Genomic DNA, 16,945 nt, shown 5'->3' on the forward strand with positions numbered 1-16,945 from the left:
TGCAGGCATCCCCTTCCCCCCCCTTACCCAGGGCAGTTAGCATGCAGGCTCCCCCTCCCTCCCATGCCATGAGCCAGCTGAGTCCTCCCTTCTCCCCCCTGCCCCTGAAATGGTGCAAGCTAGCTGATTGCTGTGGGCATAAAGGCTGCCAGCTGTGGAGAAAGCAGGCAGCCAAACAATGTAAGAGTGGAGCATTGCACAACTTTAAATGAACAAGTTCCCTAACTGATGAGCAATGAAACATGCTTAACCAGGATGACTTAAAGTGAAATTACTGTACTTCAGAGCTTCATGTATAACTAATGCTGTTATGAAAAATGTGTCCTCACCTTTTATGCATTTAATTACAGTGAGTGCTTGCTCATCTTCTGAATAGGAGCTTTCTGATATGTTAATCTTTAAACAGAAGTACATTCACTCCCTTTGAAGTGGACCTCTCCTGAGTAGCATCCTGCTAATAAGCTATCAGCACATCTTTAATGTACAAAGCTGTGTAGTCATCTGTGTGAGAAGATCCTGGCATGTTGTGTTAATGCTATGGGTCGTATAGCACCAGTCAAAACCAGGGGTCTGTAGTTTAGCTTCAGGTAAAAAATACTAAACTTGAAACTCGATGCACTGCAGGTATTTTCTCCTTTCCCCTTCAAAGCTGTTACTCTAGTAATGGGTCCTGCTGCATGATTAAAACTTAAACAGAGAACCCAGCCACTTTATAGGCTAACTACAAGCATCTGATGTAGATCCTGCTTTCTCTGAGGACTGACTTGAGATGCAGGGGGTTAAGGTTGGAGGAACTTGTCACATGAAAACACCTGGAACAAAGGCTTTAGGGTAAGTTATCAGTGCACAACATGCTGTGTTTTGGGTAAAGACCCCTATTAAGGGTAACTGAATTTAAGAAATTAGAGAGAGAGAGAGAGAGAGAGAGAGAACAAACCCATGAGCCAGGCCTTCAATGTACTGAAGAGGCATTACAGCACTGCTTCAAGAAGAACCCTTAACTACTGGAAGATGGCTTCTTAATGAAGTACTTTTCAGGATAAAGAAGCTGTGCAGGGATGAAAGAGTAACAGAGGTCAAATGAAAGGGTAGCATTTGAACTTAAGCTTTATAAATGGACCTCAACCTTCAGTGAAATTTGGTCTCCTGCTGTAGGTGTTACCCTCCCCTCACTTGATGCACAATGTTGTCAGAGATACTAGCCACAGAAGGTAGGAAAAGAAAAAAGCATGCACTTATCCTTGATAAAAAAATTAGGGTTTATAAGTTAAGTATAATAGTCCTCTCTCCCCGTCCTCGAGGTCAGTTAGCTTCTTTACATGTTAACTACCTGATGCATCAACACTAGAATACCATAGAACTAACCAAATAAGATGACTAGAAGGAAGTCCAGAGTTTTAATCAAAAATACTGCACCACAAATTAGTTCTCCAGTTGTTTCAGAGTTCTATAATACAATCCATATTTACAATGCAAAAGGAATAGATTAAAATCCACTGGCAGATGTTCATAAAAAAGGATTATATATACACCCCAGGAGCTTCTAGAGAAGGAAAAGTACATTAATTGTTGATATATACACCATAGATTATTCTTGCTGCATTAGTTAAAGAAGATTCAACACAGGAAAACTCACTCAGGGCAAATTAAGGACCTTTAGGATCAAACTGAAGTTATGCTATTCAACAGATACTATAAGTTTCTCTAGCATACAGCTCACCTTGGTCCCTTTACCCTGATCCCCCCTAACCAGTTGAGGAGACTGCTTTCCTTCATGTTAAACAGCAACCCATAGCAGATTAAGGAACAACTCAAACCAGCTTCTACATTAGTCCTTGGGCAGCATGCTGGTAGTCACTGGTGGACAAGAACAGTAGGATGGGCATCACCATACTGGAACTTAGCTGCCCTAGATCGACTGTCAGCAAAAGACATTCGCAAGGGTCGCTGTTGCAATTGAGAATGTCTGAATTCCTTTGATATCTTATGGAAAGGTGCCATTCATCCTAAAGTAATTTTTAAAATCACAGTAAAATGAATGCTTTAGCTCTAAGCACACATGGGCATAGTCCTCATTACTCCATTTGGAGAGAGAAGAATAATGGATGAAAGTCTTTCCCTTAAGATGCATTAAATTTTCTAATATGAAAGCACATTACATTTGTATGTTATTGTAAGTTAACTAGGGTAAAGGCAGCCCTTGAGCCCCTCCATTGAGAGTAATGCTGTAGATGAAACTAACACCATTAAAGGTGTTTACTTAGATATAAGGCCAGAGCCTGTCTACTGAAAACTCATGTTGCTATTCTTCCCTAATAGAAGGGTAATGTGATTCATTCCACAAGATTTATAAAACTTTTTAACATTACTCCTACTAGCACAGGCCAACTCCTACACCCTCAGTTAAGGTCAAAATACTACAGTGACTATGAATGTCTTACCATAAAGAAACATTTGGTCTAGAATTCTCTTACGTAGATGTTGAATTTTCATTAAGATGTATTTGATATAAATACTGTTATTCAACAATAGCCAAGAGCCTGCATGCAACTTGCCTGTTTAAGTTCCATATTTTCTATGTAGTTTTTATAAACACTTCAGTTTTTTTTAACAAACCCAGACAAATTGCTGCTTCCAATTTTTAATGTAGTTTGTAGGTAGTCACTAAGGGCAAAATTCTACTCCAGCTCTGTATGGCAGATCAGGGCTTAGTCTGTCCTTTCTCTCCAGGGAAGTTCATAGTATTCAAGCCACAATCTGTTGCATACAAGCTGAATTCTGCCTTTACATTAAAAAGACTAACACATGCTCCAACTAAAGAATAGTAGGACAGGAAAAAGCTAATAAGCCCCTCAACCTTAAAATCAAAGCAAATTTAGTTGCAGGTAAATGTAAAGTCTGAAACAGATCCAGTCATTACTGCTTTAGAGGGAAGCAGATGTTATGTCTGCTGCTAGCAAACTTGTAAAGAAAAAAATCCAAAGGTATTATACTGACGTTCTTTGCCCTTTGTATCGCTAAGATTTTTTTTCCTTTCAATAAGGACTCTGGAACTCTTCTTTTAATTATGCTTACAATAAACTGAAATTAAGCTTTAAAAAGTATTTAAAATGGTTTACTACCTCTCTTCCCAACACTAACAACCTATGATACAGACTACTACATTAGTTTAAAAGGCAACTGATTATTAGGTACTATAATTAAGACCATTTTAAATATTAATTTTTTCTTTAAGAAAAGTAAAAATCAGACAACTATAAAGTTGTGCTCTCTCTGAAAATTAAATAAATGTCATCTGTGCAGTTTTCATGACCGCAGGCCAGGATATATACACTGTAAAATTTACAGTGATATGAACAAATGCTAACAAGTTAGGCAGTATAACAAGGCAAGACTTTGTTTTTGGTTATACCTCTTGTTCGTGGTCTCCAAAAAGCTTTTAGAACGGTCAGGAATTGAACACAGTACCACCAGCAAACACCCCTTCATTGCCACCTGTGCCCAATGGGAAAGGGAAGCTTTACAGGATGTACCTAGAGTTATGCAACTAGAGTATTTCATTACAACAGAAGCTGGGATCCCCCATCATGACAAATGTAAATGTCAAAATCCTGAACAGCCACCAATGTTTAGTGAAATTAATGTAACCCTTTGGTGCCAAGACACAGGATTTATGAGCATAAGGAGATAGCTGTTACACAGCTAACAGGCCATTGACACAGAGTCCCTGAATCCACCCCAGAGAGAAAATTTCAATTTGCAGTGAAGGATGCTGCTTGTACAGTATATCTTTGTAAACAATCAAAATTCTTGTACAAAATACTGCAATGACAGTGATTAAGACACACCTGAACTAGTGTGTGATGTGTCCTTTTCACAGAAAAAAAGAGGCTAGATGCTGATTGCCCATTTTCCAGTTCCCTTAAGACCATGCTGTCCTGGGATTCGAGATAGATGGCCGGATACTGCCTCTGGGAGATGGCTTTGACCCAAACCACGACATCTGGCATGGGAAAGCACACCACACATTAACCTAGACTCTTCTTTTAAATCATGAGGGTTTAACAAGGGACATCAGCCCATGCGCATCCCCATGATTTGATAAAAACAAGCATTTATACAACATAACAAAAGTATGTGTCCCACACACCGCATAACTAAGAATCAAATTGAAACTGATTTCACTTTTTTTCATAGTCTAAACAGCACATATTCCTTCTGCTTTCATAATCAGCTAAATTTATGTATAACAGGATTATTTGTTTAAATTATTTCAACTGAACGTTCCTTTAACTTCATACAGTTTAATTTGTACTCACAAAACCCTGATTAAAGTCAAATGTAAAATACCCACTGTGAAACAGCACCCCATATTATCCCTCCTGTATACTCATATCTAGTCAACATGGGTAACTTAACTGTGTTGATCCAAGCAGGAAGAGACAATGAGAACAGTGGGCTTGGTTGGGGTAACACCACCTAGCCCTTTCCAAACATCCATTAGTAGAATCTCCCTTATGCCCCTCTGGGAGAATTCTCCATTTTACATAATGGAAAACAAGCAGAAACAGGTTATGCAACTTCCATGGTCACACAGCAAATCCGTGGCAAAGACAAGAGTAGAACACAAGAATTCTGACTCTGCTCCCTGCTCTGAACGCGTAAGCACTTCCTCTGGGAGCCACGATTAGAACTAAGGAGCTACTAGCTTCCTACCCAATACTGAGTCCACTAGCCCCCACTGCTGCCCTTAGTACTTTTCTGGTGCATGGGAAAGTTGTCCTGTACTTGCCTTTACTGTCTTATACATCACTTCCAGCAACACTACAGAGAAGAATTTATCATTGTGAGCAGAAATAGAGCAAGTATGAGTCACAAATAACCAGGTAATGCTAATTGCAGCTTGCTGTGCCCTTGGATACAGCAGCCAATGATCACTACCACATGAGAAAGAGCAGAGACTACAACAAACAAGAGATTAAAGAGCACAGATCATCTGTGGGGTGGTAGTGGGTCATTATTAAATGAGATTCAGGCACAAAAACAGGAAGCTGATTGGGGCTCAGCTGATAGAAAATAAAAATGACAATTGCCAGCAAGAGGATAAAATGGCAAACTACTCAAAAGGTATGTTCCTGTTTAATCAATATGTAATTTATCTGCTCTGAGCATGTTTAAATGTTTGTAAACACACTGGTCTGCTAATTGCATGAAAACAGCAATTGTCATTAGCTACAGAACCTAAAATTTGGGAAATATGTTGCGGGACATCTAGGAGAGGACACAAAAAAACCAAATCTTACCTTGTATTCCAATGTTTCTTTGAGCATATTTTCTTCCTCTTGTGAAAAGTTAAGTAACACAGACACAGCTTTAATTAGGTGGAATGCCTGAAATAAAAACAGATTTGTTGGCATTTTGCAAAACTCCCAGCTCTCTAGGTCCACTCTAGGATTATGGGGTAGTACTGAGGATCTGTGCAGGTTTGGTATGAAGCCTCTGTATCCTATCCCATTCACAGGTGTGGATTGTGTCAGCTCACTTCCTGTGTGTTTGGCAGGTAGCTTTTCTTGATTCTCCAGTCTCTGTTGTGGTTTGCATAGTTTGGGGGAAGCACTTAATTTACCTGGTTTATTTGAATGAAGAATGGATTTGGTTCCCGTGGTAACCCTGAGTAGTTCCTAGGATTAACCAGGCTGGTGTATAGGCAGGATAGAGACATACAAATATCCTAATGAATCTTTAGAGTTGAGCGTCTGTTCAAACTCTCTACTAATATTTTAAATGGATGAATCTTACCAGATCAGCAGGACACCAGGATGCAGCTGGTGCTTCAAACACTAAAGCAGTTAAACATAACATCGTGCAGTTGCAGATCTTTTCTAGCTCTTAATTAGAGTTGGAATTTGTGTTTATCAGTAAGCAGGAGTGAGTCAAACTTAGATGTGAGAACACGTCTTTACCTCCGATTCTCGGCAGGACATGAACTTTAGTACAACATGTTTAAGGTATTCAAAGTTGATCTCCCGGGAGTCATTTAGATCAGAGTTGTTTGTGACAGTCATTGCAGCATTAGGCACTTCAGAATTTGGTTTCTCACGTACTTCAGGGATCTCATTGTCAGGCCTTATTTTCTGAAAAGGAAAAATCATTTTATACTTAGAAGTGGTATGAATTTAGTAGTGGAGGAAGGTGCTATCCTGATAGCACTGGAGACTGAAGTCCTCTATCCACAGGACAGGTATAGCCAGGCAGGAACACTCGAGCAAAAGCTTCTCCCCACCTTACCCTGAAAGAGCCACTTGTAGGGAGAAGATGGTGATTGTCTCCATATCTATGAAATCCTTGGTCCACCTACCCAGACTGCCAGCACAGAAGCTGCTAATGGTGTCTACATCACACAAACCACTTCTGGAACTAGGCCTAAACCAAACAGTGTTGCCTCTAACCTGAGCTGTCTCCATATCTATGAAATCCTTGGTCCGCCTACCCAGACTGCCAGCACAGAAGCTGCTAATGGTGTCTACATCACACAAACCACTTCTGGAACTAGGCCTAAACCAAACAGTGTTGCCTCTAACCTGAGCAGGATTTGCATTGGTATTGTAGCGGGGATGGCTCTGTATCCCATTATCAACTCCAGAGCCATCCAATCCTAACAAAAGGACGTTAAAAACCTTTAAAGGTGGGTATGTTACAAAAATGTAATAATGACTTCTTAGATGACTGCACCAAGTTGGTCTAATGCTGATTGAGACAGGGCTCACCATTTCATCCCCTCTATCCCTCCACCTAGGATTGCAGGGGAGAGTCTTTCCTAAAGATGGACACCACTAAGACTGTGAGATTGACCTGCAGAGGCGGCTAAATAGCAATTAAATCTCAATGCTTCCCTCTCCAAGGAGAAGCATCAGGGAATCCTCAGTCACCCTGGAGCCAGGTCTTCTATAACCCACAGTAACTATCAAGCAAAGGAAAAAACCAAGATGTGCCCAAACCCTGTTCTGCCTCCTTTTATTCACTGTGAAGTGAGAGCAAGGAAGAGTCTATGGAGAAATAGATCATCTCTTGTTTTCTAGTGCAGGTTTCCAGAGATGAACAAAGATTACTGCAAAGTGCAGTGAACCAACCCTCAGCACTTACATCAGAGGAGCTGCAGTGACCTGGCCACACTAGCTCTGGCTGCTAGCTTGGATTTCCCCCAGGTGCAAAAGGAGATCAGGGCTGGCATAATTATTTACTTGTGCTGAAGTTACTGACTGACACAGTACTCACATCCTGACTAACACCACTTAGAGCATCTGTGGGATTAATGAATATTTATATCCCCAGACTGGGGATTCCTTTTGCTGAGCACTCTGTAAACATATATGAAGACAGTCTCTATCCCAAAGGATTTACAATCCAGATGGCAGCAAGTTTTTAAAAACTGGCAGCATGAGTACCTTGTCAACATCAGGGGGCTGGAAAGGCTAAAGACTTACCAGCTCTTTCTGCAGGGTCTTTTTGAGCTCTGCCATTCTCTGCTGTAACTGTTTTATCATCTACACACACAAGACAGATAAACTGATATTAACTTAACAGCATGGAAGCTTCATATTTGAACATGCTCAGACCTACAAGTTTCAAATGAAAAAAAACCCCACAATTGAAGTTTAGCTAATGGAGCAGACATTGAACAAAGTTAATGGCTCTAGAGAAGAGTGATCTGACAAGCCTGAATACTCTGCTCTTTCAGCCACACAGTGCAGCAGGAATGGGATGAGGAGACTATACTTTAATTCTTGATGCAGATTAATGTGACAACATTATAGAGATAAAATATGAGGTTAACAGAAAACAAAGGGAACATGGCTGCAACAAGGGGAAAGATACTGCATCAGATTCTGAATCTTTTCTGACACTGAAGCAGGATTTTCTGTTATTTATATGGCTCCATAAGACTGCAGAGAGCTAAGCTACAATGGATAACTGTGCATGCACAAGAATATATGGAGACAGGCCCTAGGCCTGAAACGATCCCCTTAAAGCCAGAGGGTCAATCCCCACTTTGAAAAGCCACTCTTCCGTAAGGCACACACTAAATGACATTTTCTTTAACCCCTTATTCTAATATAAGGTAACTTCTTCCCCCACATATCTTGTCCTGCCAGCACCATATTCTAGACCAATCTTTCCACGGAAGGCTCTGCATATCTTGTACAACACCAAGCATATTGTCATCACTTAATAATGAGGCTTCTTAGAAGAAGTGGGTCTAAAGAAAGAAGGCAGAGCAGGTAACCAGGGTGTGGGAAGCTGTTCCAGAGGTAGGAGGGGACAGGAAATCCTTGGACAGCAGTAGGATTTGCAGGAGGAGGGCAGGACATTAGTACCTAGGATCACATATTACCTGTAGTTTCATGCTTTTTTTGCAGGCCTGACAAATCAGGAATAAAAGCCACATGAGCCAAATGGGGAAAAGCCATTTCCACCGTATTTCAGTTACCTTATTTTTCTCAGAAATTTGCTGCTCCAAGTCTCTATTGTCTTTCTGAAGTTGAAGGATGTCTGCAGCTGCCACCTCTCCGTTTTGTTCCATTTCACTGTCTTCTGGAGGATACAAGTGCTTATTAAAGGCTCTTGCTGCTTCTAATGCCAAAACCTTCAAAGGTAAAGAGCAAAGCAAATCTCAGAGACCACAACTTTGGCAGCCAGGTGCTACTGCCCAAAGATAAAGCTCCACTGTGTTTTTAAAAGGTAAGTTTGGGCAGGACAATCTCATTTGTGAAACTACCCGAGACAGACACCCAAAGGGACACTCTAGCTGTCTAATGCTGCTTTTCATAGGACACTTAAAAAAACTGAAGGGGATTGGGTTCCTCTAGGCCAAGTGCACAGTGACAGACACAGACAGCTCTGGTGATGTTTCACGGCAGCAGGTGGGATGATGAGGTGACCAGTTCAAAGCCTGTCACATCCCATGGAGAGGTTTTGTTTGCTTTCAGGCACAGCAGGGTGAGCTAAAGTCTCGGCACATTGTGGCTTTCCTGACAATACTGGAGGAAGCTGCCCTGCAACTTCACTCACATTTCTCCTGCTCGCCAACAGCTGCTCTTGCTGCTCCTGCATCTTCAACCTCAAAGCACTGATCTGCTTTCCTGCTGTTTCTTCCCTCTCTGCTGCTTGGCTCTTGCATGCTTCTATGTCAGACTGCAACAGGTGCATTTGCAACATGAGAGCTTCATGACCTGGATCAGGACAGACATGGTTAGTGCCATTCCACAGAAGAAAACAGTAGCTTCTATTAATTCTCTGTAAACAGAGCGAGTTGCACAGAAGGCAAGTGGAAGAGCATCAGGCCTATTTCCCCTCTCCACTGATGCCGGAGGCAAATACAATGTGGACTGAACATCAATGCAAGCTGCCTCGGAGCTTTAACCAGGTGACTCCTAGTTCTTGTGTTGAGAAGGGGTAAATAACCCATCCTCACTCACTTTCTCCACACAAGCCATGATTTCATAGACCTCCCATATCCCCTACCCCTAGTCATCTCTTTACTAAGACAGTCCCAGTCTTTTTTAATCCCTCCTTGTATAGAAGCTATTTGGTACCCCAAGTCATTTCCGGATGCTCTTCTCTGCACCTTTTCCAATTACAGATGCTAGAGTGAAGCAACCCCTGAGCTACGGCGACTTTACCAAAGTGAAAGAGTTGGAGATGAGGAGATTCCTTTGGTCTAACCTTGACTGAGTTGGTTTAGCTCCTCCTCTTTTTTTAGAATCACATCAGTTTTTTCATTGATCAACTGGTCCTTTTCCTTTATCAGTAAGATCAGATCTGTAACCTTGAAGATGGACATAAGAAGGTAAAACAGGAACAGTTAATATGTAGAACCCACATATACTAAAATCTTTCTGTGGCTTAGCCAAAGGGTTACAGAGTATCACCACCTCAATCAGTGCTGGTCCCTCATTGAGGGAGGTAGGGTTTGAAAGCAGGACAAGAACTTCAATGAAAACATACACTGCTTTGGGTGAACTCTACACTGGAATTGCAACTTCTGTCATGGCCAGCAGATGGCAGCTATGAAATAATTACCAGTTTAAAACCATACAGGACTGCAGCTTAAAATGCTCTGCAGTGGGTGGACCTAGGAATCAGGATGATGAATACTGATCAGCACCACTGAGAGTTTACAGTGATTTCCTAGAACAAGGGTCAGGTTACTGGGCTGGCTCCTCAGCACTAAGAGAAGTAAGTTCAGTGGCTGCTTGAGATGTATCTTGGGATAAGTGGAGGAGTTTGCTGTTGGCTGTAGCTGCTAGTGCCTCTTTGCCCCCAAATAAGATTTTAAGACACACACACTAGTTCCAGGCCACACAGAATGCAGGTTAGAGGTCTGGGAGTACAGATCAGTTTACACAGCTAATTACTACAATGCCTAGCAAAATAATACAACTAATGGCCAAAATTGATCGAAGTCACATTAAGACTGCTGAAGCCTTCTGGCCATCACTTTTTCAGATGACAGAACAGGGCTCACTTTGGATTACAGCTAACAAAAAAGACTTGGTTTGGAAAGAACAGCTATGGATGTGCAATATATGCTGCTGTTCTTCAATCTCTATTTCAGCTACAGATACTCACCATTCAGGAAAGGAAAATGTAATGTAATCTGTGTACGCACACTTGGTTTATAATCCCATATGTCAACACAAACCCATTCAAAATCCTGTCTGTTTGCATTCCAGGACATAGGAATGTAAAAAAAGTCACAGAAAGCATCACTTCCACCCAGAACCTAGGCATCCTATGTGACCCTGGAGACCATCTAACGGATTCCTCAAGAGTCAGATCTGCAACTCACCCCCAAGAGCAAAAACACTAAAGAGGTGGTACTGAAGGCTGGATTCAGTGAGACCTGCACTGCTGCTTGGCTGACAACACACATGGTTCCCAGCAACAAACAAGCATTGGCCCATGTTGTCCAGTAACACTTTTCTAGGCAAAATAACTTGGATTTGGCAGTGAGTCCTTGAATGCCAAGTTGTCAGCACAGATTTCTGGGGTTAATTTGGGACCACTTTCTAATAGCACAAACAAGACTGCGATCCAGTAGAAAAAAGAATGCAAGAAGTGTAGTGTGATGCTTATGGAAAATTGTCAAAACGATGGAGAACCTTAGCACTGGGCTCTCAGCTAGCCTGTAAGTCATGTGTTCCTATCAGTGGCACCTCACCCTCCCTCTCCTCTTCAACTGTTTATTACATCCACCTGCTGCATCCTGCCTTAATCTCTGATCCTGCAAACACACACGTAGGCAAATACCTAACTTTGAGCACATGCACAGTTCTATTGACTTCAGTGGAACATCTCACATGGGTAAAGTTACACACCTGTGCAAGCATTAACAGGAAGGCCTTAGACTGGAAACTTTTTGGGGCGGAGACTCTTCCTGGATGTTTGGGCCTAATCCTGATTTGGGCCCCTGGTTACTGGGATAATTACAAAATTGGGTTCCAGCCTGCTCTGTATGGATTAAAGCAATCCAAGGGTTCAAGCAATAAACGTACCTGCTGCTGTAATTCCTCCCTTTGTTTCCGCGTTTCTTCCAGTGCTTTGGCAATTTCAACACTGACTGTTTCTCTGCTGCTTAATTCCTTCTGCAAACCAGTGATAATTCAATAATTACTTAGAGGAGAAAATTAAGTATGAAGCTTTCACAGGAACAAGACTAAAAGCCAGTGGTTTTTCAACTCTAAGATCCACATCCATTAACAAATGGAATTTATAGGTCATTAGCAGATACAGTAATCTCATCCCTCAAATCAGACTTCTTGTTAAATCAATGCTCATTTAAGACTGGCAGAGAGCCCATTTCTTGGAACTTTTCACAAACCCAGGCAATTGCATTCAGCTTACCTGAAATCTAACACTTTTTTGGTTTCTATTGAAGTAGTCAGTCAGTCTTCACTGCTCTTCCACTGAAGAATTGTTGCCACATCTCACTCCAGAGACAGCTGCATTTCAGTGAAGGGTGAGTGATCCCCAAGCATTAGCTGTCATGGTTTGGGATTCTTTTTAAAATATATGTGGACAAGAGGATTGATACTGGTACCATTTTTGCATTGGCACTGTTGATAGGTGCATAGTTCTGGCATGCAAAGTCAAAGCTGTCCACCACATGAAAGGCTGCAGACCTGCCACTTCCACTTTCTCTTTTCCCAATTTAAAAGACACTGACAAGGAAATGACTCCCTCCAGTGGCCAATTCTTCAATTCTACATCACACACGAGGGCTGATATTTAGAATGTTGAGAGCTTTCTATGAGATTATAATCTTAAAGGAGAGAAGGTTTAGGCTTTAAATGACTGAACAGTGTTTATTTAGTAGTCCTCTAATTTAGACAGCAGTAGCTGTTAAAGTAATGAAATGATGTATTGCTAATGATATTCTATGCTTTTATTGGTACTTTTCTTCCTCAGAGGATTTCAAAGCTATTCTTACTTGACAGTATCCCTTTAAGTACTGGAATGTACTGTTTTTGCCAGTATTTAGTAAGACCTAAGCATTTTGTGTCAAGAAAGTACCAGCCATTTGTAATGAATCTTGAATGGTTTGTATTCTATGTAGGTATTTTAATTCCAAAGAGGAAGGTATAGGGCAGTAATTAATCATGATCTGAACCTAATGGGCTTTAAGTATGGACAAAAGGGTACAGTTTGCCATTCGCTGTTTATCAAACTTAGTTCTTTACTTAAGCATAGTCATCAACACACAGTTACGCCCATACCTTTAGTCTTTCCAGTTCAGACTCTTGTTTCTTTAAAGAACTTTCATATTCTCGTCTGATTTCATTAAAATCTTCATTTTCCTGTTCCAACTGGCTCTGTAAAATGGAAATATCTTGTGTGCAAAGAACCAGTGTTTTAACATTTACAGTATAAGTAAACATCCACCCCCAAAGAGATGTTGATTTATGCATATTCAGTGCCTCTGAACATTGTTGCTTGGAGAAAGATCTTCACCCTCAACTTCAAACCACCACAGTATCAACAGCTTTGAACATGCAGTTACATACAAATTTAGTATTTTCAGACAATAAACAGAAGGGTTACAGGTGATGCCAGAGGCAGCATCTGGGGATTCAATATCCCTCTACAGTACAGTTTCTATACTTACTATCTTATGTTGGGAAGCTGTTTTATCAAACTCTCGAGCTGTTTCAAGGGCAGCTATTTGAGCCTCCAGCCTGCTAATCCGTTCTGCGCACTGATGCTTTACAGCTGAGATATGCTGTTGTAATTTGCTGCTCTCAACCTCTAGATCTGTTTGCTTCAGGAAAAAAACATTAATGTAAGTTAACACTATATTAACCCTATGGTTACTGGAGGGCAGAGTACATGGAGCTTGCAGCCAGAGTCAGGCATAACTTCATACTGCTTATCCCCATCCTTATCGCCTAAGAATGGCAATGCTATGCTTTATTTCTGAGGCCATCTGGCGCCTACCCTCACATACAAATACATTTACTCATCTCGGAGCCATTGTTGCAGTATTAGCAGGAAGAATTCTGACAACTGCAGCCTTATCAATAATGAAACAAAACTGGTTGTCACTGAAGATGGTGGAGATTGCTTTAGCATGAGTAGCCCGAGTGATTAGAGGATTCTCACCAGCTTTTGGATCTGTAGATCCCTCTCACCAATTTCTTCTCTGCTCTTCTCTAGTGCCCCATTAGCGAGCTGTAGTGCTTGTTCAAATTCTTTCAGCTAAAACAGGAGAGTAAGTTACTCCCTTGTCCATAAAGATTGATATTACTGGAGAGCAGCACACAAAATAGTAATATGGGGTAGGAAAGGAACTAGCAGGGGAGGCTAAACACAGAAACCCTTAGACTACACCTTTCAGGGAAGGGCCTACCTGGCACATGCTGCTTTCTTTAAAATTCTTCAGAAACTCTTCTCTCTCACAGAGGAATCCCTGTGCTTCAGTTACTTTGCTGTTCAGTTTAGTGACCTAGAAACAGGAATCGAAATGTAAATAAATTAGATAAGGGAATAGGTCATACCATGGCCCCTGCCTCAAGCTCCCTCCAGTGACTGCCTGTGGCATGACAAGTACACCTGCCTCCATCTGTCCTTTATTCGCCCCTGCAAAGGAATGTTGTCTTAAAATGACAAATTCGAACTCTTTCATTCATATAAAATGCAAGTCCACAGGTGCCTTGTAGTAAAAACAGTTCCTCTCAACCTCAAAAGTAAAACTTGGTTACAATAAAAGAGCTCTTCAATCCCAGTGAAAGGTCACTGGTTGCCAGGTCACCCACCCATTAACCACTCTGTCAGAACTCTGTTATCCCCATTCCAGGGCCCCAGTCTCCAAGAGTTTCAAGACGCATTTTTCTTCCATGAGTCTCTTCTTAGAGCCCAGAGTCAGCCCCTCGCTTGTGAGTCCTACCCCCTGCTCAGCGGAACCTCCCTCCAGGACCAATCCCTTTTTCCTGGGCACTTTCCACAGCCCACCACAGTGCTCACTGCAGCGTTACACTCCCCCGGCTTCCTTGTCTGAGAGTCCTACCCTGGCTCCTTGGGGTCTCCCTCCAGAGTTAGCCCCTTGCTTCTGGGCCAGGCTCATGCTGACTACTCTGGTTCTTGCCCTCTTCCTAGGGGCCACTGTACCAGCCTTCCTGAACTTTGGCACGGTTCCCCAGCTCCAGCCAGGCCTTCAACTGTTTTCCTCAGAACTCATCACCTGCAGCTCACAGTTACTGCACTCTTTCTGGTTCCCTGTAGCTCTTTCCTTCAGGCAACTCTCTGCTGCTCTCTCCTCTGTGGGAAGGAGGCTCTCACAGGCCCCTTCTCATCTTCCTTCAGGGACCCAGAAGGGTCTAGGGCCAGGTGCCATCTTTTAAGCAAAACTGGGGGGTGGGAGGGGAGGAGGAGGAGGAAGAGGTTGTGTTCAACTGGCCAGTCACAGGTGCACTGGCCTCTTCCCTTTAAAAAGCCAGTGTCACCCTGTGACAGAAGGGTTAGTATGAAATCAGGCCTATATATGCCACACAAAATCTCTAGGTAAAATATACACACTGCTAAAGTGGGTTTGGTGAGCTAAGGTTTCCTTTCAAAGCTCAATGTTATAGTCAGTGTCAAATCTTCTGAAAAAAAAAAAAGACTGAAAGGTTGGCAATTTGTATTGGGTTTTAAATAAAATTCTTTGGATGCTAAAACACACTTAGTCCATCCAGATGGCCAAAAGTGCCAACCCCACTGAGTGCATTGAAGAAGGAGGAGGAAATACCTGGGTTTCCAGTAGGTTCACAGTCTCAGCATGATTGGTTCTAGCTGTCAATAGCTGCTGTCTGGTGTCATCCAGTTTCTGCTCCAGAGCAGTTTTCTGAAGATTAACACATCACCACAGATCATACAGGGGGACTCAGAAGTTTAATCTCTAAAAACTGCTTTTATGGTGAAGGCATGATGGCCAGAATCCAAACAGCAGGTATTAGGACTTGTAACACACCTTTGCACCTAGGGGCTGACACTGAGTGAAGCTATTGACCACTACTGCACAGCATTTATACTGAAAATGGGAGATGTGGAGATGCTTGACTGAAGTCCAAGCTGAGGATGTAATCAGCATGTGAAACCAACTTCAGGGAGTCAGAAAAACTACAATGTTGCAACAGAAATAGCTCCTCTACTGTCCTTTAGAGCCACGCTGCTGGGACGTACAGAACACACATACAAAGGGTAAAATATTTACTAGCTGTAGCATTTACTCTCTAAGGGTACGTCTACACTATGAGATTATTCCGATTTTACATAAACCGGTTTTGTAAAACAGATTGTATAAAATCGAGTGCACGCGGCCACACTAAGCACATTAATTCGGCGGTGTGCGTCCATGGTCCGAGGCTAGCATCGATTTCCGGAGCGTTGCACTGTGGGTAGCTATTCCGTAGCTATCCCATAGTTCCTGCAGTCTCCCCCGCCCCTTGGAATTCTGGGTTGAGATCCCAGTGCCTGATGGGGCAAAAATCATTGTCGCGGGTGGTTCTGGGTAAATGTCGTCAGTCTTTCCTTCCTCCAGGAAAGCAAAGGCAGACAATCATTTTGCGCCCTTTTTCCCTGGATTGCCCTGGCAGACACCATAGCACAGCAACCATTGAGCCCGTTCAGCCTTTTTTTTTTTTTTTTTTTTTTTTTTTTTTTTACCGTCACCGTATGTGTACTGGATGCTGCTGACAGAGGCGATACTGCAGCACTACACAGCAGCATTCATTTGCCTTTGCATGACAGCAGAGACTGTTACCAGTCGTTCTGTACCGTCTGCTGCGCCTTTGTAAACTGCCAATGAGATGGCGGTTATCTGTCGTTCCGTACCGTCTGCTGCTGTCATGGGTGCTCCTGGCTGAGGTCGGCCAGGGGCGCAAAGACAAAAATGGGAATGACTCCCCGAGTCAATTCCTCCTTTATGGTATCTAAAAATAAAGTCAGTCCTGCCTAGAATATGGGGCAAGCATACTAGAGAACCAGTGTATCAGAGAGCACAGCCACTCCGTGTCAGAACCCACAGAAATGATGAGCCATTCACGGGGGGTGCCCCTGCAACAACCCCATCCGTTGCTTCCCTCCTCCCCAAACCTTCCTGGGCTACCGTGGCAGTGTCCCCCCCATTTGTGTGATGAAGTAATAAAGAATGCAGGAATAAGAAACACTGACTTGTTAGTGAGATAAAATGAGGGGAAGACAGCCTCCAGCTGCTATGATAGTCCAGGCAGGATAGAATCTTTTCTTTAGACATGAAAAGGGGGGGGCTGATGGAGCTCAGCCCCTAGTTGCTATGATGAGGGCAGTTACCAGCCGTTCTGTACCATCTACTGGGAATGACCGGGAATCATTCCTATTTTTACCCAGGTGCCCCCGGCCGGCCTCACCTGAGGCTAGCCAGGAGCACTCA

General features: G+C 42.5%; 1 protein-coding gene across 5 annotated transcripts in view; it reads right to left on the minus strand.

Moving 5' to 3' along the window:
* Window positions 1-1,378: 1,378 nt before the first annotated feature.
* Window positions 1,379-16,945, minus strand: part of GOLGA1 (golgin A1) — a 31,739-nt gene continuing 16,172 nt past the window's right edge. For 2 of the 5 annotated variants that reach the window (XM_050926241.1, XM_050926240.1), the window contains exons 12-24: window positions 15,284-15,379; window positions 13,907-14,002; window positions 13,660-13,755; window positions 13,166-13,318; window positions 12,777-12,872; window positions 11,556-11,645; window positions 9,724-9,826; window positions 9,070-9,230; window positions 8,489-8,644; window positions 7,485-7,544; window positions 5,964-6,134; window positions 5,304-5,390; window positions 1,379-4,003 (exon numbers count right to left, since the gene is read on the minus strand). In XM_050926241.1, the coding sequence (XP_050782198.1) occupies window positions 3,923-4,003; window positions 5,304-5,390; window positions 5,964-6,134; window positions 7,485-7,544; window positions 8,489-8,644; window positions 9,070-9,230; window positions 9,724-9,826; window positions 11,556-11,645; window positions 12,777-12,872; window positions 13,166-13,318; window positions 13,660-13,755; window positions 13,907-14,002; window positions 15,284-15,379 (1,446 nt within the window). In that variant the 3' untranslated portion in view covers window positions 1,379-3,922. The remainder of the gene's footprint in view (window positions 4,004-5,303; window positions 5,391-5,963; window positions 6,135-7,484; window positions 7,545-8,488; window positions 8,645-9,069; window positions 9,231-9,723; window positions 9,827-11,555; window positions 11,646-12,776; window positions 12,873-13,165; window positions 13,319-13,659; window positions 13,756-13,906; window positions 14,003-15,283; window positions 15,380-16,945) is intronic. The other 3 variants (XR_007769970.1, XM_050926243.1, XM_050926242.1) reach the window with 3 other exon arrangements.

The sequence above is a fragment of the Gopherus flavomarginatus genome, chromosome 17 (genome assembly GCF_025201925.1).
Source record: "Gopherus flavomarginatus isolate rGopFla2 chromosome 17, rGopFla2.mat.asm, whole genome shotgun sequence".
Lineage (NCBI taxonomy): Eukaryota > Metazoa > Chordata > Testudines > Testudinidae > Gopherus > Gopherus flavomarginatus.